The sequence below is a fragment of the Taudactylus pleione genome, unplaced genomic scaffold (genome assembly GCF_031769625.1).
Source record: "Taudactylus pleione unplaced genomic scaffold, aTauple2 ptg000129l, whole genome shotgun sequence".
Classification (NCBI taxonomy): Eukaryota; Metazoa; Chordata; class Amphibia; order Anura; family Myobatrachidae; genus Taudactylus; species Taudactylus pleione.
In genome coordinates, this window is record NW_028284531.1 from 8672872 (window position 1) to 8700480 (window position 27609).

Sequence of the window (27609 nt, forward strand, 5' to 3'; positions counted from 1 at the left end):
ATCAGGTTAGGGTACATCTCTGACTCAAGCCCTAGGCCCATAAATCTAGCTCCAGCATTGTGTATCCTGCAATCTACTACTCTCCTGTGTATGACCCTTATCTTAGGATTGTATTCCAAGACTCAGGGGTAAATTTACTAAAGGTTTAATTTAGATCGATTTTAAATTGATCAACATCGATTGGCTTTCCAAACACAAAATCTGCAAATTTATTATCCATAGGGTTTCGACTTCAAATAAAGTTGAAACCCTACGGATGATAAATATGCAGATTTTGTGTTTGGAAAGCCAATCAATTTTGATCGATTTAAAATCGATCTTAATTAAACCTTTAGTAAATTTACCCCTCAGTGTATGACCTTCAGCTTGTTCCAACTATTCTGTTTAACACTGTGGTTTCTTCATGACCTCTTGTGGACCAGACTCCACCTTGTTAACTACTACTTTGAACTTGATTACCACCAGCCTGTCGTGTTAGGAACCTGTGCAGATGGCCGCTACTTGACGAAAAACACTAGTGTGTTAGATTCCGCAGGGCAGATTTATTAAAGCTTCTAAAAATTAAAAGTGAAGGTATTGTCCATAGCAACCAATCAGATTTTAGCTATCATTTCTCTTTTGCATTACAGAAAATGATAGATATCTGATTGCTTGCTAGGAGTGCAACACCTCCACTTGTCTGTTTTAGAAGCTTCAGTAAATCTACCCCTGCGTCTGTTACAGGTAGTGCTAATAGTATTTAATAAAAGAATACAGAATGCTTGCTGAATTGTGACACATACTAAAGGGGCCTATCCATTAGCAGATAAATGTGAACGATTTATCGTTCAGTCGTTCAATTTAACTGCTAATGGATAGGCTCTGAACGATGAAAATGCGCACTCCCGCGGCCGACAAATTTTGTCTTTTGTCTCACCAACATGTTGGTCAATTATCGCTGACACATATTAGAAATATCTGTTGCGGTAAATGACAAACAATATTTTTAATGAAAATGAATAGAAACAAAAAAAAAATCCACTCCCTGAATGATGTCATGCAATATCGTTCGTAAAAATTTGTCATGTACATGACAGATATCTGTCACCGCAGCCCCAGGAGTTTTCAAGGGATAATCTTTTGTCTTTCATCTTTTGAAAAGGATCTGCTAATGGATACGCCCCTATAGTCACTGATATACAAGAAAAAATAGGTGCGCAACTGAGTCAAAGATAGAGCTAAATATGTCTACAGAGCAGCTACACTAGGTGGAACATGCAATGCACCAATGAAGATACAAAAAAAAGGAACAAGGTAGCGATAGTAGACAATATAAGAACAATTTAATACACAAGTGTTACAAACAATGGAAAGTAATAAACATAGTGTCAATGTGCAAATATGGCGGCAATGAAATGGAGCTGATCAATAGAGAAGTCTTTCCACAATAGTAAAATTGTTCCAATGAAAAAATAAATAAAAACCAGTGGATGTAGGCAGGGCCGCCATCAGGGGGGGACTGCCGGTACTGCAATACCGGGCCCGGACACTCGGGGGGCCCGCCCAGCGCCTGCTACATACTGCCCGCCACTACTAACCCCCTGGCCGCAAGTGCCACAGTGACAGGCCTGGCGGCATCCTCTACTATAAACCTGCCGCCACCGCACCTTAGTCACAGTTAAGTGACTTGTCAGTCACCTTACCCAGCCGGTCCCGGCAGCCGTCCTCCCGCTCCGCCTCCCACCTTACTGGATTGGCCAAACAGCAGTGCCCGGCACTGCTGTCAATAAAGTTGTTCTAATTTCCCTGAAGCCGGCGCGCGTGACGTCACGCCTCGCAAAACTGAATGACAGGAGCTGCAGAGGGCGAGTGGTGTGAGGGCTGGGGGGCCGCCCGAAGCATGAAGACTGACAAAAGAAGCATGGAGCGAACGAGGTAAGTTAAAGTGTGTGTGGACTCTGGGCCCGATTCAGAGCCGGACGATCTGACCAGAGCGCTCGCTCTGAATCAGGGCCCTCCTCCATTAAAATGGAGCGTCCTCCTGGACGCTCGTATAGCTGTGGGTCACCACTCACAGCATATACGAGCGTCCAAAAAGATGGTCGCGATGGTCTTGACCATCGGACTTGCGACGGAGACCCTGCGGTAGGGTCTCCCAGCCACAAGCCCTGGAGTGATTTTGGCTCTTTGGCCAAAATCACTCCTACTGACATCACTAGTGATGTCAGTGGGGCCGGCTTCAGACGGTAGGCGTTCCCATGTGGACGCCTCCGTCTGGCAGGCACGTCCCCGGCATGCCCACCAAAGGGGGCGTGCTGTCAATCAACATCGACAGCACGCCCCCTTTGGTGCGAGACCCGGAGCGACAGCTTGGCTGTCGCAGTCCGGGTCTTGCGCATGCGTACGACGGAGCTCCCTCCGTCGTGCGCATGCGCAGTGGGGAACATCGACCCACTTGCGAGCGTACTGCCGCTTGTGCGAGTGGGTCTGAATGACCCCCTCTGACTTAACTAAAATATGCACAGTATAATATATATTATTGTGTATAGGTACGGTAGCGGGGGAAGGGGGTTGTGGGAAGTGGTGGGCGTTTGTGAAGGTTGAGGGGGGCCCTGCCTATTATGTAAGTCCCAGGCCCCACAATTTCTGACGGAGGCCCTGGATGTAGGGGTACACTGGATATGGGTGGCTATGCCACTGAATGAAAAGATACCTTAATATGGTCCAACACCGTGGACAATAGCTGAATAGAAGACTCCCCAGTGGGAGAAAAGGGCCGTGGTGTCAAGCTGATGATCCTACGACTCACCAACTGAGGTAGCCCGCTGCTTGGTCTTCTCCGTGATGATGCTCTCAGCCTGGGTGCGCTGACCACCGAAATAGGACGGTGCAGCTGTGTAGGAGGTCCGCTAAGCCCCGACAGGCTGTCCGCTTGGAGTCCCCGCTGTATGCTGTCAGCCCGTGCACCCTGCCCGCCGGGTCCGTGAGGAGGGTAGACACGGCTGCAGCGTGATCTGTGCAGCAACAGACATGACGTATGGAGCCAAAGTAATGGCTGATGTAATGTCTCAGCGGTGAAAGGACCAAAAGGAGGAGTGATCAGCTGTATATCTCCGTTTGTAAAAGCAGCAGCATATAGCCCCATAGTCTTGTTCCCTTTTTTTTTACTGATATACAATGCATATTTCAGCAGACTTTTTTTTACTTTTTGTACATGCTAATACTGCACTTTTAAACAGCCAAACGACAGCATTTTCGCGATTATGGAAGATTTTTACCTGTCATTGTACACAGTATAATCTGGATCATTTGAAGGAGATGCTCATGAGTGCCTCAAGTCACATAAAGCCAAGATTCTAAGATGAACGTTAGTTTAAAATACCTATTTGAAATTCTGCTTGTATAAATGACTGTTCGTGTAATGTCAGAAGATTGTCATAAAACACAATAAAAGTTTTCCTGACTAGGAAACATCAGTCAGCACTTTGACAGCAGGACCACTATCGTGTGATATGGAAACAGCCTTCTACATTCACTTCTAGTATCCACTGATTGAGCTTACCATTGTTTTACAAGGTTGAAGTGAAAGATCCGGGACACGCCTTCAATTAGAGGCAACCAGTGAAATTTGCTGGGTTTTTTTTAATGTGAGGGGAACCCAAGAGCCCCTCGATATGAATTGTGAGCGTAATTATCCTATGGGCACAGCTATACTGAATTAGTACAAGTTACAACATAGACAGTAAATATCTCTCTTCGGGTAGGTTTGGATGCCAGTAAATTGTACTTTACACTTCAAATAATAATTCATTTAATTCTCCAATATTGGAGTAGAGGACAGTTTGTTAAAAGTATTGGAAAGTACAAAAGTGTTGTACAATTTACTGCCACTGCGCCTCAAGCATATCCTTTTCTCCCCCATTCTTAAAATACCTACCCTTGATCCTAACACTCTCTCCAACTAGGCCCATCTCTCTCCTCTCTTTTGCCTCCAAACTCCTTGAACGTATGGTTTACAAGATAGTTAGCCTTTTGCAGGAGTTTCTGCATAATTTTATGAAAAAACAAATTGATAAAAAAAATGATTACCTAACCATCTTAGGGGCCTATTTATCAACGAGTTTTATAATAGTGATAAAACTCGTTAAGTATAATAAAGGTGCTCCAGGCCAATCAGCTACAAACTGTCATTTTTCAAAAAGATGAGTTCTGAGAGGATTGGCTGGAGCACCATTTGTTGTGATAAAACTTGTTGACAAATGAGGCCCACAATCGGCAATACTGCAAAGTGTGTAGTTCAGCACTTCACGTGAAATGTTGTTAGCTGTAAAGGTGCATACACACAATGATATCGTTTATCGTTCACTTTGAGTTAAAACGATGAACGATTATCGTTCATGCGCGTTCACATTTGTAGTTCAGTCAGACTGACCAACTGAACGATTTTCATTAAGGGAATATGCAAAAATCGTTTGTAGTTCAAAAGAATCGTTCATTACACTTTAAAAAAATCTGACAGAAAATAGTTCATAAAATCGTTCAAAAAATCGTTGTGTGTATGCAGCTTTAGACACTACAGCCTCCATTTATCAACGAAGGCAAATACCAGCAGAATTTTTCGCTTAGTATCACTGCGATACAAACGAAAAACCCACTGGTATTTACCAATACTTACTACTCCGGCGAGGTCCAGCGAAGTCCTCCTCCTCTGCGTAGTCCTCCACTGGGCTGCGGGCAACCTAACGCCGCCAGCGCTGGTGTAATGTGCATGCACGACAGTCCATCTGTGCATGACACTGGGACCCAGCAGTGCCTGGAAGGCTTCGCTGTAGCCAGAAGGGCAGCGCCAGGTCCCCATTGTTGTCAATGGGGACCGCATGGCTCTTGCCATCTAAAGATGGTGAGAACGATGCTGTGACAAACAGTGGTAATCTTAGATTACAGCTGTTTGTTAAATCCAGAAACAAGCGAGCGCTAAAGGGGTTATGCTTTGTTGATAAATGGGGGCCTAGATTGGGCATGGGCAACTGTGCGTACCACTTTGATAAAGATGGCTGGACTTGTTGGTGAAGGCTCACCTAACAAACAGTATAAATTTTTTTTTAAAAAGTTGTAATTATCTATACACTCATGTGGGTAGTAAGCATTGCATTATGGCATAATCTCGTAGCAGTTAATGCCTGAGTGTTGCAAGTACAAACCAGTAATAACAGGTGCAATAAGTTATGATACAATTAATAGTTCTACATCAGTGATAAGTCTTCCTATGAGAGCTTCTAAACCCACTGCAAAAAGAATCTAAAAATAAATTCTACAGTGATGCTATGCAGCAGCTGAACAAAAAACAAACACACATATACAGTATATATATATATATATATATATATACACACACACACCCCCCAAGGGCGTCAGGAATCAGGATATAGAGAATGCACAACACATACACCAGAGTTTTTCTAGTACCGGCCCTCTATCCCGAAAACTCCCCTACTGCGCATGCGGGAAGCTCATCATCCCGGCGCCTCCTTACACAGGAATCCTTCCGCCACCGCGCTCTGTTTCCCCGTAACTTCTAGAATTGTGCCGGTGACTGGTTGCTGAGTAAATGCTGCGCCAGCCCGGCGTCACCTTTGGAAACAACGTATTAAATAAAGTATAAAGACACCAAATGTTTTCCCCTCACACACCAATTCCTCATGCGCGACGTGTGCGGTGGTGAGGCAGTCCCTACACAGTGATAGTGCACATCCGCGCACAACGCGGGGGACTTTACTTCGGGGATTTTCGGCGCCGATGAGACGGCATTTGAAGTAAACCGGCTCGGTTCAGTCACAGGTTCCCCAGCTGGGAGCTGAGCAGCCGGGACCTGGGCGGGCGGCACAGCCACGGCGGGCACGGTAGGCACAGTGGGAGCATTTCTGTCAGGTTACCGAATCTTTTCCAGGTCAGTGTTGGGTGTCGGGCCCTACCGGATGTGGAAGTTGATCTCTTCTGTGGTAAAAAATAATTCAACTTCCCCCGGAACCCAGATCTCATCCGAGCGATTTCCTGTTTATTGCGTTAAAGTCGGCAGGTTTCCGGGGACACGGGGCTGTGCTGGGCTCTGGGGAGCGTGTGGCGGGAAGGGCTGAGCCTTGTGATCGGTGGCGAGAATGGCGGCCTCCCCGCTCTCCCCCCGGTGCACACCCGCTCATCGGGCGGGAAACTCCCCGTCACCCAGCACAGCGGCTCCCTCCTCCTCAGCACGACATAGAAATAAAACCGGTTATTGCCCGGTAGCTGGGGGCTTGTTGGTCTCCTCTACATGTGTACATGCCTGGGGCTTTTCCCCCTACCGGCCCGGGGCACCCCAGCACCGGCTGCCGGTGCCCAACACTGTCACTGATAACGACTATTATGGTACAGAGTACGTCATCAATATAAATAAATATATATATATATATATATATATATATATGCGCCGTGTCTGTAATCCTGTCATAATTGCACATGTTGCTTGTACATAATGTATGTGTGTGTGTGTGTGTATATATATATATATATCTATAGCGCGCACATATATTCTGCATCGCTTTACAGAGCATATTCTTTCACATCAATCCCTGCCCCAGTGGAGTTTCCAATCTATATAATCTTGTCTGCGCATTAGTAATCTGTGTACATGCAGGTACTCAATCTTTTGGGGGAGATAGTTTTAATGCATTGAAATATTTGTCCAGACAAAACTCATAGGTTGACATTTTCTGGCAATTGTGGGGTGTGTAGTGTGTGATAGGGATGGGCTGTATGTGTGTGTATTATATAGGGATGGCCTGTTGTATTTCTGACTCAATTGAGGTCACAGCCCTAAAGAATGACTTTTCTGAAAATGTAAAGTAGTACACATAATTTATTTATTTATTTATTACCAGTTATTTATATAGCGCACACATTTTCCGCAGCGCTTTACAGAGAATGTTTGGCCATTCACATCAGTCCCTGCCCCAGTGGAGCTTACACTCTATATTCCCTATCACACACACACACATACACACTAGGGGTAATTTTGTTAGGAGCCAATTAACCTACTAGTATATTTTTGGAGTAATGCTAATCATTTGGCAGATCAGATAAAAGCTCTGAACCACAGAGCATTTATCCGATCCCCGTACACACTGCGCTATTTCTAACTTAAGGTGGGTACACACCTAGCAGATATATCTGCAGATCGAGTGATCTGCAGATATACTGTATCTGTAGATGATGGACATTCGTATACACTGAACGACCATCACCTTCCAGGCAGCCGTGGGGTGGGTGCGCCCCCTCCCTGCGTCACTTGCAATTGGACAGATATGTCTGCAGTTATATCTGTCCATCGGCTGTGCAGCATAGCCGTCGCGATATGTCTGTGAACTATGTCGTTCACAGACATATCGCTTGTACACACTGGCCGACGGGCACCAGATATATTGGCCGATCAATTGATTAGTCAATATATCTGTCAGTATGTACCCAGCTTTAAGCCAGCCATACACGGTGTGATAGGCACTGTGCGAAGGGGGATCCGACATATCGGGTGGTCCCCACACATGGTGCAATCAGGTGGCAGACCGCCCGATATGCCGGCTCCTCCCACATAGCGCTGCATGGGATCGCACATCGCATCCCCTGATTAACTGATCCTGCAGTAAGATTAGAGGGTGCGATGTACGACCCCCACGGGTGCGCAATCAGTCTGACATCAGGCCCATACACGGTGCGATATAGCAGCCAAATCGTACCAATCGGGGGCCATTAGTGTGTACGTTCTTATATAAGATGCGTTTCCAGGAGCGTTTTAAGCTGTTTATCTGTTAATGCTCCTACATACACACAATTATGGGGCCAATCATATCAGCCAATAGGTGTGTGCCCAGCTTTAGTGCTGCCTTTTGCTTATGCTTATATGTAATTTTACCTAATGCTTATTCTAGCTTGACTTATTAATTTCTAGGTGGTCACTAATTCTATACTATACATGTTTAAAACAAGTCTTGTGTTTAGGCCCATATTCAATTCTATGTAATGTTTGGCTGCATGCATTTTGGTACAGGGCTTGATTCAGCAATAGATGCAATGCCGATGTTTATACATTTGAGCGATTATAGTAGTCTGCACATGTGTCTGAGTTTCATTACCGATGTCGCTCTCAGTGAAGATTTATTCGTGAAGTAATTGACATGCAGGAACAGTTTGTGGCCATGGGGAGGTGGCGACTCAAAAGCAGGCATGTCGTGACTGTTTTTGGGGTGTTCCTCTGTCTGCGACTACGATCCCATGAGCAGTCAAATTTGCTCCAACGTTTCAGTTCCCACGGCCATTCTGCGCTACCATAGAGTTACTCAGGAGGACAATTATCGACTGATCTGCAAACAGTCCTGCGTGTTTGTACACTGGGCCTGATTCAGAGCCGCTTGTAAGCGGCCGCTCGTTTGCTCCGAGCGATGTTCGCACATCTGCGCATGCGTATGGGTCGTAATGCGCATGCACCAACCAGTCAGTGCGGTCGGAAATCGAGCGCTCGCAAAATAGCGAGTGCCTGCTAATTTGAGTGACAGGATGAGGCGTTTGTGGGTGGTAACAGGGGAAGGTGCTTGAAAACGGGGATTGGTGATCTGAATGCAGGCGTGCCAAACGGTCAAAACGGGCGTTTTAAGGGTGTGCATAATTAACAAAGCAACGTCATCGGCCACGTCACTTGGTTGTCTCTTAGCCTGAACTGTTCACATGATTGCGGTAGGAAAATCCAACCACAAGCAATGCGAGCAGTTCAGACGCCTTTCGATATACTCGATTAATCTAATAAATAGCGGAGATGACGTAAGATGCGAGCGGCCAGGGAGCGTCTTTACAAAATAGCGAGCGCATGTTTCATTTGCTCGCTCAGACATAGAGGCATCAACAGACCGCAAAGAGCGAGCGCTCAATTTAAATAGCCGGCCCCTTTTTCTGAACGAGCGAGCGCAAATAGCGTCCGGCTCTGAATCAGGCCCACAGTTGCTTGGATTTGTGAAGCCGCCAGTGGGCGTCTCAATGTAAATCCTTGGCGCTACATTTGCATATTTTCGTACAGCTGCTATGTGCAAATTTGCAGTGGCATTAGCGTACATCTCTCAATTAGGCCTGGAATACGGTGCCCCAACATCACCAGTTTCCTGTGCACCTCACTGGAAAATTGGCTATCACCTGCAATTAAGTACCTTAGTGTCTTCAGTGATCTTGCTGAGCGACATAATTTGTTGGTCCCAGGGACCCGCCAGAATGGGGTCCTACCTGAACATTTCTGGGTCCCATCATAATTTATGCTTTGGAGCCCCCCATATGCCCCTCAGACCTCCCCACATGCCACCACACTTCCTCACATACCCCTAGAATGCCCAACTGATACCCCCAATAGCATCAGTTTTGTCTGACTGAAGTAGAGGTCAGACTGCAGCACCCATTGACAATAATAGGACCTGCAGTCTGCTGCGGTAATTAGCCTTCTGCAGGAGATTTCTGTGAAATCTTCTGCCTTAGACTGTTACAAAGCAGTGATATATAAAATTATGCAGAAACTACAGTTTCTGCATAATTATTTGAAAAACTGCGAACCAATAAATACATTTTAAAAATATACCAAAAAGATATTCTCTGCTTCTAGCTGTGCACTTTCTATACTTTTATTCTGTTTGAGCTGCATGGTAACGGCTGCACTCATGCTGCAGGCTCCTCGTCTTCTTGATATGTGGGAGGCGGAGTTGGGGACAGGAGTAGGAGGTGGGAAGCCAGGGACAGGTGTAGGAGGCCGGAAGCCAGGGACAGGTGTAGGAGACGGGAAGCCAGGGACAGGTGTAGGAGGTAGAAAGCAGGGTACAGGAGTAGGAGATGGGGTGCAGGGTACAGGAGTAGGAGATGGGGTGCAGGGTACAGAAGTAGGAGATTGGAAGCAAGGTACAGGTGTAGGAGGTGAGAGCCAGTGACAGGAGAATTTGGGGGGGTCAGATTATAGGCGCAGGGGAGTTAGGGACAGGAGGAGTAGGCAGGGACAGGAGAGGGGGCTGGGTGCCGGGGAGCCACGTACAGGAGGAGGTGGAAGGAAGCTGGGGACAGGAGGAGTAGGCAGGGACACGAGAAGGGTCTGGGTGTCAGGTATTAGATGTGGAGGAGAGCTGGGGACAGGAGATGAGGCTGGGTGCCACGTGGTATTAGAGGTGGAGTGGTAGGCAGGGACAGAAGAAAGGGTTGATTCTATTTCCCCTTCATCCTAAGGACGTGACGTGGAGTGAGGGCGGAAGTGTGGTTCTATGCCCTCACAGAGCTGATATGTTGTCTCAGCTGGAGTATCTAGCCACCGATGGTAGAGATTTGTACCCTCGCGGGTTCTCTTCGGGCTCAGTGGCTTGCTTTGCTCGCCACATGTTACTATTCCCCCTTTATGCCCGTGAGGATAGTGACTGATGTCAGGGTTCGTTCTGTGAAGGGCATCTAGACACTACCCAGGAAAAAGGGGCTGGCTGCCACCGGTTATTAGAGGGGGAGAGGAACTACTGACAGAACGAGGTGGAGGGGTAGGCAGGGACAGGAGAGGGGGCTGGGTGCCCGGGAGCCATGTACTGGAGGAGGTGGAAGGAAGCTGGGGACAGGAGGAGTAGGCAGGGACAGGAGAAGGGTCTGGGTGTCAGGTATTAGATGTGGAGGAGAGCTGGGGACAGGAGATGAGGCTGGGTGCCACGTGGTATTAGAGGTGGAGGGGTAGGCAGGGACAGGAGAAGGGGCTGGGTGCCACCGGGTATTAGAGGGGGAGAGGAGTAGGCAGGAGAAAGGGCTGGGTGCCACTGGGTATTAGAGGGGGAGAGGATCCACTGACAGGACGAAGTGAAGGGGAGCTGGATACAAGAGGTGTAAGCAGGGACAGCAGAAGGGCTGGGTTCTACCGGGTATTAGAGTTGGAGGGGAGGTGGTGATTAGATGCAGAAAGCCGGGGACTGCTGGGGCCAGGTGCGCTGTGGTACTCTAACCCCCCTCTTTGCACCACACCAACCCCCACCCGCAGTGCTACCCGCTTTACACTTACCTGTCCCAGGGAGTGCAGCCACACGCGCAGTCTCTTGCCTGGTACGCGTGTGGCTAATTCTTCTGTCAACACGTGCCAGGAGCTATCTTCATGCCGGGGGCCAAGACGATCTGTATACAGGATGTCGGGAGCTGTCTTCATGCCGGGGGCCGGGCCGCACTCTGCACGCCTGGGCAGTCCACTCACGCAGAGTGAGCAGCTGCATCAAGCAAGAGGCGGGCTCTGTGGGCTGCAGCTGGGCCAGGGGAGACATTAATCATGTAACCAGGAGCCAGGGGATAGGCCGGCAGCGGAGTGCGTCCCCGGGGATTCACCCATTCTGCAAAAGTGAGTCCCCGGTCCTCATTTGTGGGTAAAATACATGCTATAGTGCGTATTTGCATTCACTGGTCTTGGGTATTCATGTAAAATTGGCTCTTCATAAATTTACATCTATATATGAGGTTAATTTTTTTTTATGATGTCAATAGAGCAGTGGTTTCCAAACTGCCGTGGCACACTGGGGTGCCTCGGGACACTTGCAGGGGTGCCTCAGGATGGTGGTCTAGAACCAAATCAAATTATTATAGGATGACATGTAAACACAATTTACTTCATCCTACTAGTTTACAAATTTTTTTCTGAATTTCTCAACAGCAAACTTTTGGCTTAGGGGTACCGTGAAAACAATTCTGATACTCTAGGGCGCCGTGATTCAAAAATGTTTGGGAAATACTGCAATAGAGTAATTTCCTAATATTAAAGTTACTGTTTCCAGAGTAGCACTATGGAGCATATTCAATTTGGGGCGAAAAGTCCCGTACTTTTCGCATGCCAGACTTTACGCCGACATTGCTGGTTTTCCATGTGGAAAAGTATCCCCGCTTATCCCCATATTCAATTACAAATTGGCAAAAATTGGACCGGGCGAATTCGGACCTGGCGAAAAGTGCTGTCAGATTTGGGGAAATCAGCCTGGCACCCCCCAAAAGATGTTCTGACATTGGGGATCACTATAGATACCTCTGAATAGGCCTGCTGAAGGTATTTGGGGTCCTTAAATGATCTCAATAGCTGCTATTTAGCGTCTTTGCATAAGTGATGAAGAATAGCATTTAGCAGGTTTTTTGGGGTGAAACTAAGTTGTCCCAGCAAATTAGGGGTACATGAAAATGGGTACTGGCATATTTTAAAGTTGCTAAAGTGAACTTTCAAAAATTTAAAAAATCCACTTTCCGCAACCACCTGCAAACATAAAAATACCTGGGGCATACTTGGGGGCCCCCTGGAGCCTATTTCGCTAGTTTTTAAGTTTGGACTTTTTCGCCCCCAAAATGAAAGTACTTTTTTGGGGTGATCTAAAGTATTTAACTTTTTTTGACACAGTTTAAGTTTGAGGGACTGTCCCAAGGGTGCAGGAGGGTTTTCCGAGGTTTGCACTCCAAAACCCCAATTCTGCACTTTTTTTCGACACCTATTCATAGGCGAAACATTTTCGCAGGTTCCAATGCATTGAGTTTCCACACTGGCGAAAAGTCTCCAGAATTGAATACGGAGGAAACTTTTTGCATGGCGAAATGACGTGACTCGCAATACTTTATCACAGAAAACGGCTTTTCGCACCTAATTGAATACGGCCCTATGTATCTATGTTAGTCCCAAAAAAGTCCTTGGAAAAAAAGATTTATGCTAATTGTGCTTGAGCTTTGCTGCATTTTTATGACAAGAAGGGCTAGTCTGAATATTTTGCTTTATATTTTATAATTTGAAGTGTTTTCTACTCTTCAAATATGCCTAACGCTGCACTACATCTAAAGTAAAATATTTTACTAAGGTGTCCTTCCCTCTAGCATGGAGTCTTGAGGCCCGCTTTCTGCATCACTTTCCTCTGTTCCCCTTTGTAGCCTTAGGCAAAACCCATGGGGTTGTGTCGCTTAGCAAGAGAATTAGTTGTAAGCTGCAGCTGCTCACATCTTTCCTGCACCGATTACAATTTTATTAGTTGATTTGCTTTGCTAGTGAAGTATAAAGTTGGGGTTGTGTAGCTTTTTAATGCATCCCCATTTTTCCTGTGGAAATATAAAGAACAATGAGCGATTATCGGTAATCTGCAAATGCATCTGAGTCGCAATGCACATGCTTCAAGATACATTACCGTAGTTGCTCGAAACAACTTTTTACTCTCAGTCTGATTAACAGACAGGAACCGATTGGAGGAGGTATCTCGGTGTGGCAGCAAAGCACACAGACGTGTCGCAACCATTGTATGGGCGTCACACTCTGCGACTGCGAGCCCATACACAAGGGATATGGCTCTAGCGTCTCAATTCCTATGGCCATTCTGCGGGACCATAGACTCACTCAGGACTGCAATCAAATGATTTGCGACCGATACAGATGCTGCAACATTTTATGCAGATCCTAGGATTTGCAAAGTCGCAGGTGGGTGTCTCAATACATCCCCTGGCGGCTGTAACATCTGCAAATTTTCGCCTAGCAGCTATGTATAAACAGCCGGTAAGTTGCGTCTTATAAATGCCTAAAATTAAAAGGGCGATACTTGTAATAGCAAAACACAAGGTGATTCTATTGTATTAGTAAAATATCAGAATCATGGAATATTTGTGCAATTCCATATTTATTCAAATACAATACTTGCATATTTATTTTAAAGTTATTAATATTTAATAGGTCACCCTTTGGTTTGATTATTACAGGGATCGCAAAATACGCGATATAGCGTGTTTTTATGCACTACAGGCTGATGTGCGTCCTGCAGGACGCGCTGTGTGCAGTGCCGCAGCAGCCAATCATCGCCGGCGGTGTCTCCTCATCTGTTCCCCCGGCACTCACCCAATCTCAAGGCAGCTCCGAAAGGCCAGACACTGGGACTGCCAGGCTCCGCCCACTCCCGGGAGAGGCAGCAGCAGCGCCTCCAGCCAATCGCCCGCTACCTGTTTTCCCAGCCAATCCGCAGACTGCAGTGTCTCCCCCTCCTCTCAGCCCATCAGCGCAGCACTCTGATCTGCTTAGGGCTCTTTCCTCCAGGTCAGTGACAGTCTCCAGCAGTGCCTCTGCATCCTCTACAGGGCGCACTGATCCTGGGAGCCACCGCCAGCAGCATGTACCTATGCCGCAAAGACTGGCCTGACTCACGCAGTGTAGCCACCCTCCTCCTTTGCAAAGGTAAGTGCTGCTCTCTGTCACTGCCTCATGATGTGTGCTCTGTGTATGGGCAGTGCACTACCGTGACACCCCATGCCTGCCTACACGCCCCTGCCTTGCAACTGTGCCCGGAGAGATGGTTAGACTTATGGATGTGACCCTGTATGGTAGGGAAGGGTAGAAGTGTGTCTCCCCTGCAGTAGTGTGTGTGTCCCCTGTGCCTGCAGTGTCTTAGAGCGTACCCCAAGTACTGCCTATCCCTAAGTACCTGCTTTCCCCAGCTAATATCTATCCTTACCCCCTCCCCCCCAGTACTGTCCCAGCTGCTATCTACCCTTACCCCTAATCTAACCCATCCTTGCCTCCCAGTCCTGCCCAGCTGCTATCAACCCTTGACCCCTCCCTACCCCCAGTACTGCCTGCCCCTAACTCTATCCCTGCCCCACAGTACTGTCCTAGCTGCTATTTACCTCCTCCCTACCTCCACAGCACTGTCCCAAGTAGTGCCTGCCCCTAACCCCCTCCTTGCTCCAATGCTGCCCCAGCTGATATCTACCCTTACCCCCAGCACTGTCTTCCCCTAGCACTATCCTTGCCCTCCAGCACTTTCCCAACTGCTGTCTGCACTTACCTCCTCTATTCCCCCAGCACTGCCTGCCCTTATCCACCACTTCTCCCTGCCTTTATCTCCATCTCTACCCCAACTACTGCTTACCCTTAACCCCCTCTACCCCAACTGCTACCTCCCCCCAGCATTGTACCATAATATGGGATGGGACCCAGAAAAAGTGGAATAGGACCCCCATGTTTTTTAAAGTGAGGGGTCACTGGGACCCACAATTTTTTTCACTCAGCGCGATCACTGTTATTAGCTGTGACCCCCAGTCCTTGTTCTAAATGAAAAACTCTTTAGTTTGAAACAAGGATGGGTGGACAATTCGTAACCTGGAGAATCTGCATCAAGGCAAAGGATCTAATACCACCTGCATAGGCTTCTGTTTTATGCTTCCTTTTTTTTTTTTCTTAAAATTTCTGGTATGAGTCCAACCAAATTACACTGGGTGTACAGTATTTGACACATTTTAATCTAACATGTATGTAAAGTAAATAAAAATTGCACTTACCTTGCATCCTGAGTGAGAAAAGGAGATGCAGGAGGAGCTGTGGGTCACGGAATGGGATTGAAATACCGGTGGCTCAAGAACCATCGGTTCAAATCCCGACAGTGACAGGCCAACAGGTGGTAAGTATGCTAAACCCAACCCTCCCTTAGGGGTGCCTAACCCTAACCTCCACCCCCCATGGGTGCCTAAACCTAATCCCCTCTCCGCACCCTAAACCTAACCCTCCCGGGGGGTGCCTAAACCTAACCCCCCCAACTTCCCTAGCTAACCCTATATTCCCCCAGGGGTCCCTAAGCCTAACCCCCCACACCCCCCATTCCCAGGCTAAGTGTATACCTACCCGGCAGAGAGGACAATCGGTCCGGCGTCAGGATTAACATAGGTGTCGGTATTTTGACGCCTATGTTAAATCCCTTGCCAGGATTACGTTGTCGGGATTGAGATGGACGCCGGTCTCATAACTACATCCTGTGGGTCACAGCTAGCAGTTTGCTGCACTGAAGAGTTTCACCTCAGTAGCAGGGAGATTGCAGTCCCAGGCTTTGGTTTCTAACCTCTGGAGCCCATTTTTGATCAGGAAGAGGAGAATCCTGTCCCTGGAATACGTGTTGGAAAGAGAGTACTGGAAATAGGGAATGGCTCTTGAACCAGAGACTGAATTGGAATCCACCAGAATGAGAGCCTGGAACTGATAGCAAACTCAGCCTCAGCAACTGAAGCCAGGAACTTAAGATTGGCACTAGGAACTTAGGCCCTGATTCAGAGCCGGACGCTCTCACCAGAGCGCTCGGTCTGAATCAGGGCCCTCCTCCATTAATATGGAGCGTCCTCCTGGACGCTCGTATAGCTGTGGGTCACCACCCACAGCATATACGAGCGTGCAACAAGATGGTCTTGACCATCGCGACCATCGGACTTGCGAGGGAAACCCTGTGGTCGGGTTTCTCAACCGCAAGGCAAGGAGTGATTTTGGCTCTATCAGAGCCAAAATCACTCCCACTGACATCACTAGTGATGTCAGTGGGGCCGGCTTCAGACGGTAGGCGTTCCCATGGGGACGCCTCCGTCTGGCAGGCACGCCCACCAAAGGGGGCGTGCTGTCAGTCACCATCGACAGCACGCCCCCTTTGGTGAGACACTCCGAGCGAAGGAAAGTCCTTCGCTCCCCGAGTCTCGCGCATGCGCACGATGGAGCTCCCAACGTCATGCGCAGTGGGCACCATCGACCCACTTGCGAGCGTACTGCCGCTCGCGAGTGGGTCTGAATGACCCCCTTAGGGCCTTGTCCAGATTTGGGAATAGAGTAAGAAAGAGCAAGTAACCAAAACCATGTTGCAATGCTGGTGGAGCAGATTTAGAATTTGCAGGGAGATTTAGGCCCTCATTCAGAGCCGTACGCTCTGAGCAGAGCGCATGCTCTGAATGAGGGCCGCCCTCCATAAAAATGGAGCGTCCTCCTGGACGCTCGTATAGCTGTGGGTCACCACCCACAGCCTATACGAGCGTGCAGTTTGATGGCCGCGATGGTTGTGAGCATCGCGACCATCGAAACTGCGAGCCGGAGCCTGCGGTTGAGGTTTTCAACCGCAAGCCCCGGAGTGATTTTGGCTCTATCAGAGCCAAAATCACTCCCACTGACATCACTAGTGATGTCAGTGGGCCGGCTTCTGACGGGAGGCGTTCCCATGGGAACGCCCCCGTCAGGGAGGCACGCCCACCAAAGGGGGCGTGCTGTCAATCAACATCGACAGCACGCCCCCTTTGATCAGACACAACGAACGAAGGACTTTCCTTCGCTAGTCGCGTCTGGCGCATGCGCACGACGGAGCACCCTCCGTCGTGCGCATGCTCAGTGCAGAACATCGACCCACTTGCGAGCGGACAGCCGCTCGCGAGTGGGTCTGAATCAGGGCCTTAGATTTTTGAGAGGTGTGTTCAAACTGAAATCTAAATTGCAGTGTAAAAATAAAGCTGTCCAGCATTTGTGGGCTACATGCAAAAGCAGCCAGCATTTACCCCACATGCAAATAAAAAATGTATTTGCACCCCTTGCATTGCAACATGGTTTGTCCAGGTACACAGTAAAGGCCCCAATACACTAGCCGACGGATTGCCGGATCCTGCGATGGGATCGAAAAAGGGCGGTCGGAAATGCCGACCATCGGCCATCGATGTTCAGCGATCCGTCAGGATCGGTGAAATATACATTTCATAAATTTCACCGATTTGCAAATCACGATCATAGTTTGAATTTTAGCTGTAACTTGAAACGTAAGGCAGATAAATGAATTTGTTTTGGATTCTGGAGGAAAAGTTACCTTAGGGGTCCAAATTTCGTGGCGATTCCTTCATAAACACCCATGATATTTCAAATAAACTGGATAAATAATCCGTGATTAGTAAATAGTTTAATAAATTGAAAGATCAATATTTCGGAACTAATGGTCAGACAGTCGAGATATTTGGCAGTTTTTTCTTTGGGGTCCATAGGGATCCACAGGAATACCATGGGGATATTATGGTTGGAAGACCAGGCAGCAAACAGTTAAAACTTCTGCTCCCAGAATGCCCTGGGTCCTTCCCCATATATACCCCGCCCCTAGCCATAGGACTTAGTTGTTCGTTTGGTGCGGCAGGATCAAGATGCACCTTTGTAACATGAGGACTGCTTCGAGCAGTCCTAAGCTATTTTATGTTTTTCTAAGTTGGCAGTACCAAGCGTATGAATTAAGATGCACGTACTGCGGCTTCATCTACCTCCGCCGGACCGCAACATCAGTGTGCTGGTGATTTTGTCGCGACCTCGACTGCACCAGATGTTCAGATATGTCCGGTAAGGCGATTCCTCGCTTACAAGGAAGCGTGTGGCGCAGTCCTTGCTTTTGATGTCAGACACACCAGAAGCTGCTGCTGTCAGGACCCAGGATTGACCGTGTCCTCACTACACCAGCCGGGGCCTTATCATCTGATGCTGGGGATCGGCAGCAGGCGCTATCTGCTGCCACGAGGCCAGCACTGGTTAACGCAGCTTAGGGGGAGGTTGGCGCCCCCCCCGGCAGCTCCGACCCAGACGCAGTCCCTACGATGGGTTTTGCGCCTCTGGGTTGCTCCGCCTACCTTCCACATGTCTGAGATGCTCAAGGTCCATGCTCCGTGCGCCCTGTACCTGGTTAAGGTATATGGTGCTCTATGTCCTACCATTCCTTTGCGTTTCTGTTGTTGATTTAGAGCCGATTGTAATTATATTACATGTGCCTTGTATGTGACTGTTTGCTAGCTGCTGATTGACACTGTCTTTTATTTCTAAATCTGTCAATTGTAACTATCACTGTTTTCTCTCCATTCTCTTGGGGTTGAGGTTTCTTTGTGAAGGCTGTCACATAACATTGCAATTATTGCTTTTACTTTTGAACATGTCATAAGATAAAGGGAAACGGGAGGGGGGGGGGTAGCAGCCTGTGCTGTATGTATGGGGTGTGGTGATGTACAGTATGTTTGTATGTATGTATATATACGTGTGTGTGTGTGTGTGTATATATATATAGACTCTCCTCGCGTCCATTTCTTCATTCTAAGTTACCCTCTTACTCCTGTGACACAGTCAGATTAGGGGTTCCCTCTCCTGGGTAGAAGGACTCCTTTCTTACACACACCCACAGCAGGAGGGAAGCAGCACACCAGTCTGGATGCAAGTACAAGCTGGTCGGCGCCAGTCTTTATTGTACAATGTCAGAAACAACATAAAGAAAACATAAACATAAATCCTAGCCCTGTCGGGGCACTAACTTCACAGGTAGTTCCCTCACTACCAGAACCTGGCAGGGCCTAATGCCCTCACCAGCAACCAAGGCACAGCACAACACTTACAGTTAGGTTTTCAAGTGTCTCTGAGCAAACTCCCTGTCTGCTCTCCCAGGTGAGACAATCAGCCCTCAACACACTAGGCTTATATTGGCCACTCAGGTGGAAAACCCTAACAAGCCTGTTACCAGGCTGAGAGAACCAAAACCTGGAGTGGCCGTGGGTGGAGCCCTCCCTCTCCTCTCACCCACAACCCCCAGGTCCCAAACCGGCTTTTCAAAAAGCCGAAACTCAAGCCTGCTACACTGCAGACTTTCTCCTGGGGATTTTAAACACAAAAGACAGGAATCTGGGTTAAATGTCCCTGCCACAGACCACTTTACCGGTGATCCTATCACATATCCCCCCCCTTTGTTTCGACCTATGGGGCGGAACAACTGAAGCCCCCACACAATGAACGCGTGACAACGCGTCTGCTTTAAACAACAGGCCCCCTGGCCTGTGTTCCACCGAAAATGTAAAAGTTTGTAACGCCCACTTTATGGCCAACGCCTCCTTCTCCACTGTGGCACCGGGTAGGCATCGAATTTTGAAACACTGTTCAACTTTCGGAAGTCATTGCAGAAACGCACACTCCCGTCGGGCTTTGGAATCAACACAATGGGACTTGACCATTTACTATGTGATACTTCAATAACCCCTAACTCTAGCATATTTTTAATTTCTTTCGACACCGATGCTCTTGGTGCTTCTGGTAACCTATAGGGCTTTAGATTAACTTTAACCCCTGGGTCAGTGATGATATCATGTTTAACGACCGAGGTTTTCCCAGGTACGTCAGAGAACAGCACCCTATTTCTAACCAGAAACTCCTTGACCTCTCATTGTTGAATTGCCGACAGGGTTTTTGCTACTGTCACTTCGGGAACTAAGGGCCCTGGACTTACTGGAGGGGCTCGGACGGCCGACAGTACCGTTCTATCTTTCCAGGGCTTTAACAGATTTATATGGTATATCTGTTCCGGCTTTCTTTTCCCCGGCTGGTAAACTTTGTAATTGACCTGTCCCACTCTTTCTAAGATTTCAAAGGGCACTTGCCATTTAGCCAAAAGTTTATTTTCCACAGTGGGAACCAACACTAACACTCTGTCCCCAGGAGCAAAGCTGCGTAACCGAGCATTGCGGTTGTATACCCTCTGCTGTGCTTGTTGAGCCTGTTTCAGGTGCTCTCTCACTATTGGCACCTCTACAATAGGCAATGGAACTAGTGGACCCTTAAAACGTGGTCTGGGAGCATGATACTGACACTCAGGGCAGGATGAATCCTGACACATTGCCATGTGGGGATAGGACAAAGGACTATCAGGGTCTACGGGTTTACCATCAACTACCTTTTCATTCTTCCTGGCTTTTACCAAAGTAGGGTCTTTCAACTGCTCCACGGCAAAGACCTCTCTTCTGACCTCTAAATCAGGCAGACGATCAACTGGCCCAACAACACGTCCCACCTCAATGGGAGGCACATCAGTTGGCGGGCCACCGTCACACTCCGCATTCTCTAGTTCACCAATCATAGTAGAAAAAGGGAAAAACTCTGACTCAGAAGAAACTCCCTCCTCCACTATATCGACAACCTTCTCAAGTGGACCGGGGTTGTTCACTTCTGGAACAAAACGGCTTTCCCACAATTTCCAGAAGTGAGCAAAGTCTCTCCCCAATATTGCATCGTACATCAGACCAGGCACCAAACCCACAGAAACTATAGCAGAGCCACATGGTGTCTCGATGTTCACCTCGGCAGTAACATAATATCGATTATCCCCATGTATGCAGGTCACATCAACAGTTTTCCCCTTATGCCTCAAGGGGGTTCACCAGCTCAGCTTTTCTAAGTGTCACCAAGCTACCAGAGTCTAACAGTGCCTCTACTCGGTTGCCATCTACAGTGAGTACACACATGTGCTTAGTCTCAGCCTGCCGGTCAGCCGTACAGGCTGTCTGTGCAAAGAAAGACCCCTGCGGTAGACATGAGCAGTATCACATTGCATAGGTTCAGTTGTAAGTGAACAATTAGCGGAAATATGGCCGAAGTCACCACACCGGAAACACTGAATCATATTAATGTCTAGTCGTTTACGGGGCAAGAACCTTCCTGGCCTGGCAGGCCTGTCTCCAGGTTCTACACCCTCAGTCTTAGGTACATCCCACCGCCCAGCACCCTTCTCCCCTGGAACAGTCTTACCAGTGTCTGTGGGAGTTCGCCGGGGCGCCATCGGGGATCGGTGGGGCATACTCCTCAGCTCCTCAGCCGCCACGTACCTCTCCACTAGCTCGACCAACTGGTCCGCGGACTTAGGGTCTGCATGGCTCACCCACTTGCTCAGAGTCGCGGGTAATGATCGCAGGTACCGGTCCATCACGACTCTTTCCACGATCTGTGGTCCCGTCAGCGTCTCGGGCTGTAGCCATTTTGAGGACAGATGGACGAGGTCATGCATCTGTGAACGTGGAGGCTTGTCCATATGGAACTCCCAGCGGTGGACCCGTTGGGCACGAACAAAGGTGGTGACTCCCAAGCGAGTTAGGATCTCCTGTTTTTCAGCCAGGCATAAGTCGAAATATGCTTTTTGTGGCTCCCCAGACAAAAAAGGTGCCACCAGACTTGCCCACTGCTCCTTGGGCCAACTCTCCCTTTCGGCCGTTCTTTCAAATGCGGCGAGATAGGCCTCCACATCATCGCCCGAAGTCATCTTTTGGAGGAAGTGACTGGCTCATACGGAGTGAGTGGTGGTGGGAGGACCAGTAGTAACATCTCTGGGAAGGGCGACCAGGTGCTGTACCACCTCTCTTATGGCCTGGCTGTTTTCCGCTAAGGCCTGGCGGGTTTCCTCGATGGCGACCTGTTGTTGCCTCTGGGCTGTCTCCAAGGCCAACAGTTGCACACTGGTGGATTCCTGCTGAGCCCTGGTAGATTCCTGCTGAGCTGCTGTAGCTTCCTGCTGAGCCCTGGTAGATTCCTGCTGAAGTTGGTTCGTCTCCTGCTGAAGTTTGTTCGTGTCCTGCTGAGCTCCTGTAGCTTGGAGCAAGGCCTTAATAATTTCCTCCATTTTGTTCTGGGGTGTAGGTTGGAAGCTGAACCTTGCCTCTCTGAGCATTGGCTGACGCCTCCTCTATGGGACTCCAAGGACACAGCGTTATTTCCACACTCACAAATTGGGTGTCTGTCCCTTTAATTTTTAAACGGAAAGTTTTCCTCTTGCTGCAACTTCAGTGTGTGTGGGTGCCCGCATTCTCCACCATATTGTGACACAGTCAGATTAGGGGTTCCCTCTCCTGGGTAGAAGGACTCCTTTCTTACACACACCCACAGCAGCAGGGAAGCAGCACACCAGTCTGGATGCAAGTACAAGCTGGTCGGCGCCAGTCTTTATTGTACAATGTCAGAAACAACATAAAGAAAACATAAATCCTAGCCCTGTCGGGGCACTAACTTCACAGGTAGTTCCCTCACTACCAGAACCTGGCAGGGCCTAATGCCCTCACCAGCAACCAAGGCACAGCACAACACTTACAGTTAGGTTTTCAAGTGTCTCTGAGCAAACTCCCTGTCTGCTCTCCCAGGTGAAACAATCAGCCCTCAACACACTAGGCTTATATTGGCCACTCTCAGGTGGAAAACCCTAACAAGCCTGTTACCAGGCTGAGAGAACCAAAACCTGGAGTGGCCGTGGGTGGAGCCCTCCCTCTCCTCTCACCCACAACCCCCAGGTCCCAAACCGGCTTTTCAAAAAGCCGAAACTCAAGCCTGCTACACTGCAGACTTTCTCCTGGGGATTTTAAACACATAGGACAGGAATCTGGGATAAATGTCCCTGTCACAGACCACTTTACCAGTGATCCTATCACACTCCTTATATACTCTCCTTTGTGTCTGATCACCTGCGTGTGTGTGTGTGTGTGTCTGTCTGTCTGTCTCTCTCTCTCGCTGGACATTTTTCCAACACAACCATGTTTTCCAAAGCCTCATTTTGGTCCTCTACTGTCGACTTCTCTCTCATAATCACCCCTTGAAGATACGCATGAATTGGCCTTGAAGATAGATGTGGGGGAGACCTTGTATCCTGAGGAGTAGTCATAAACTAAAGAAGTTCTGTCTCTGGGCCTGATTCATTATGGATTGCTATTGTGATTACATATGGCCGATTGTTGCATACAGCGTATGCATCGCAGTGTGTGCGTGCGAAGGCTGCACTGCGATCGCAGAGACCAGGCAGACCATTTGCAGAGTGATTGACAGGATGTGAGCATTTGGGAATGGTGACGGTGGAGTGGTGGGAGAAACGCAGACGTGCCAGTACGTTTGAATGCCGTTGCATGAACGTGCATAAGTTAACCACTGCGACGGCATACGCAGCTTGTGCACTTACTGTGTGTGATGAGATTAGCAAGGTCTGACATGTTGTAATTGTGCGTGAGGGGCCGATGTTACTCGATGTATACGCAGGATTGCAAAGTGTTACGGATGTCCGAAAGCAGTAGTGGGCGTCTCTATTCTGGGTTTGGGCATCTCTCATAGCTTTAAGATTGCAGTCATTACCATATATTCGCAGCAGACCTGCGTGCGTAATCGCAGCTGCGATCTGCAATTCCTGTAAACTCTATTACCAATGTTATTTTGTTCCCACTCTCCTTGATCCATCTTTCATACTTCTTCCAACTTATGTGGATGCCTGACACCTTTAACCACTTCCGTAAAGTTTGGAGTCCATGGACTGCGCACTGTGAGGCAGAATTACTATTGTTTGTTTGTCTAATTTTATATAAGAATATCCCTTCACCTTGGGTACAGCCCCCACTGCTCCCTTCTTTGTTAGGCACATATTTACCTTCTTATCTCTATGCCTCCAGCTTTAGCAATCTTATAGTCTCTATATGTACAAATGGACGCTCAGTTTGTTGCTTGTCCCCATTTTGCTTCTGTTTACTAATCTTGCTGCACATTTAGGGCTCGATCCAATTAGCTGCGAATTGCAAGTAGCGAGTTTGTTTCTTTAAACTCGCACACATCGCCGGAAAGCGGCTCCCAAGAATTCTCCAATCCCAATTAAAAATGCCTATTCGCACTACTCGCAGCGGAGGGGTGCGAATTGACTGCCAAATGAGATTTGGGAGAAGTGCATGAAAATGTGGGGAGACCATCCTGGAACCCCCAAAATGGATAATTTCGTTAGCAGGACTGTATAGACGGCTGTTTGTGGCCATTAGGAAGTTACTGTAGGTCTTGAAATGCTATTTATTATGTCATGCGAAGCTTCGCTAACGGAAGAAATAAGTGGATTTAATTAATGATTGACATATATATATAAAACAATATAAACCACTATTATATATATATATATATATATATATATATTTAATTTTTCATGGAAAATAGATATACAGACTTGTATTGGTCATATTAATTATTTTAATACACCATCTCTAATTCTTTGATCAAATTCTTCTTTTAATATTTCACAGACTTTAAAGAAATATGCATAATATTTTAAATATACTAATAAAAGTTACATTTTAATACTAACTGTGCATCTAAAAAGACAACTCTTTCTTTATCTGTGTGGACTTTGCTATGTGGTCCAGGGGGGCCCATCTTCCTTGTCAAGGTTACATGTGTTATATACATTTTCACCATTGGGTGGTACATAGGGATCCTTACAAACTTTTACTATGGGGCCTTCAAACACCTAGTTATGCCCCTTCCCAGTGAGACCACATCCTTTTTTTTTTTTTTTTTTTTCAACGCGCGCTCTCCCAGGTTGAAGTATTTAGGGGACACCAATGTGCTCTTTCTGTACACAGGACACCAATATGTGTAGTAACGGCTCTGCTTTGATGCGCACAGAAGTGTCCTTCTCTGTGTTCAGCACCCCTGCCATAAAAATGGTCAATTGGAAAATGCCTTTCCTTTTCTTTGTTTGTGACCTACACCAATGAAGTGCCAGCTTTACCTAACAGAAACCAACCAAATATCTGACTATGGCACATTTTTTAATCCCCTACAGGATCAGCTTAATACAGAGAATGATGTACACTTGTATGTTGTGCTAATATTAATGAAATTTGTAAGAGCATAGACTAAAGTTGGCCACACATCTAAAGATTATCTGTCCAACTTGTTGATTGGTTGGAATGAAAATCTGGTAACGTATGGGAGTAAAGGATGATCAGCAATTTGCTACTAAATGCCAGAAAACAGATGAAAATGGTCGTTCAGACAAGTTTGTTAAATGTTTGATCTAAACAATTTGTTCAAACAACAGTTTTTGTCCATTTTCCGGAGTTTGGGAGCAAATTGCTGATTGTCAGTTACTCCCATTCCTTACCAGATTTTCATTCCAACCAATCAACAAGTTGGCTGGTTGGATGTAAGTTGGTCTAGTGTGTGGCCAGCTTAAGAAGTCGGAGGAGTCAGGAATAGTGATGGGAGAAGTCTGTGCCAGGAGCCAGATGCTGAGCTGGGCCTGTGTGTTCTTTAAATGCCAGGACCTGTTTTTAGTCCCAGTCCAGCCCTGTTGGTGGATATGAAGTTACTTACATAGAAAATATGTTTTCTTGGCTATTTCCACAGCCTGGAGGGAGCTAAGCTGGGTACACATTGGGAGATATATATCGGTCATTCAATCTGTCAGCCTACCGCCCATACACTTGCTACAGGAACCACCGGTGACTGACAGCTCAGCTGGTCGGGCAAATTCAAATGCCTCCCCAGTTGTGATGTCAGGTAACACACATCGAGTGGCTGATCGGTAAGTATAGCTTGTGTTCAAGTTAGTCTCTCTAACGCACATTGGGCCTGATTCAGCTTTGGGAATAGAGTGAGATATAGCAAGTAGCTGTGCAGCTTGGTAAAACCATGCTGCACTGCAGGTGGGGGAGATTAAAAATATGCAGATAGAAATTAGATTTGGGAGGAGTGTGCCCAAACTGCAATATAAATTGCAGTGTAAAAATAAAGCTGTCAATTTACGTGCAAAAGCAGTCAGTATTTACCCTACATGCAAAAAAACTATGTATTTGCACCCCTTGCATTGCAACATGATTTGTCCAGGTTTACAGTTACTTGCTCTAGCTCTCTATTCCCAAAGCTGAATCAGGCCCTGTGTTTGTGTATAAAAGATTCAACACAAATCTATAAATATTTTGGGTTTTTTTAGGGATAAAAAATGGGAAATGTTTTTAATTTGGCCCATGTACAAACTACTGCACTGTAGGCTTTAGCAGCAGGTTATTTTTGAATAATCCATGGATGCATTCTGGAAGAGATGTCCTCTATTGCATTTTACATAAGGTATATCTGGAAAGGTTTATAATGTCATTAAAAGAATTAATACAAGACAGTGTATGACGCATTTGAGAAACTACTGTATTTTTATTTGTTTAGATGTCCTTAGTAGATTTGGGGAAAAAGCTTCTGGAGGCTGCTCGAGCTGGTCAAGATGATGAAGTCCGCATATTAATGGCAAATGGGGCACCTTTTACAACAGACTGGGTAAGTGTTATTATTGTGTGTATGTGTATTTATGACGTTATAATTGCAATATTAAAATCCCTTCATGCATACACAAACAAATCTAAACATAATTGTTTGACTTTTCAATTTCATACTGGACATTACTGGGTCACTATTACTAATTGTTCTTTAAAAAGGGCAATAATCTAGTTTATCTTCATCTACAAGATTTATTTCAGGCAAATTCTGAGTGCTTTAACAAACATATAGAGGCTAATTCAGAGTGATGCACAAGTCAGTTTTGTGGACAGATCTCGTGATCTTTACCAACTGTGCATGCCTCCGAGTTGGGCGCACTCAGTTGCATCTCTCTTGACCCTGAATATCAGTTTGTCAATACATTATAAGTAATTTTATAAATTGTTTTATGTTTGCAGCTTGGGACATCTCCACTCCATCTAGCAGCTCAGTATGGTCATTATTCCACCACTGAAGTATTACTTCGGGCAGGAGTGAGTAGAGATGCACGGACAAAAGTTGACAGAACTCCCTTGCACATGGCAGCCTCAGAGGGACATGCAAATATTGTAGAGGTTTTACTCAAGGTGAGTAGCTTGTGTGTTGTAACAAACTTTTCTGTTTTGTTTTCTGTGATTTTTATTTTAACATTTTAATTTGCAGGGGGTTGGGGATGCTTTATGGACACTAATCTAACCTCTATTTAAAATATATGTGTGTGTATATGTTATATATGTGTTCACTCTAGGATTTGTTTGGGCAGGGTGCTGAGCTCATCACTGAGGAGAGCACATTTTAATTTTGATGGGCATAATGTTGGATGCGAGGCATTGCTAAAGCTGATGTATACAGTCATCAAAATTAATATAATCAATGTTACATTATATGTACTGTAATATAACGATGCCAATTCATATTATGCTACACAGTAGCGTCCCCAATTCATATTATGA

At 47.0% G+C, this 27609-nt stretch overlaps 1 protein-coding gene across 3 annotated transcripts in view; it reads left to right on the forward strand.

Moving 5' to 3' along the window:
• The first annotated feature begins 5657 nt into the window (after nucleotides 1-5657).
• The window catches only part of GABPB1 (GA binding protein transcription factor subunit beta 1), a 58233-nt gene continuing 36281 nt past the window's right edge, over nucleotides 5658-27609 (forward strand). For 2 of the 3 annotated variants that reach the window (XM_088472827.1, XM_088472829.1), the window contains exons 1-3: nucleotides 5659-5879; nucleotides 26570-26677; nucleotides 27076-27243. In XM_088472827.1, the coding sequence (XP_088328953.1) occupies nucleotides 26570-26677; nucleotides 27076-27243 (276 nt within the window). In that variant the 5' untranslated portion in view covers nucleotides 5659-5879. Of the gene's footprint in view, nucleotides 5880-26569; nucleotides 26678-27075; nucleotides 27244-27609 lie in introns of all 3 variants that reach the window. The other variant, XM_088472828.1, reaches the window with a different exon arrangement.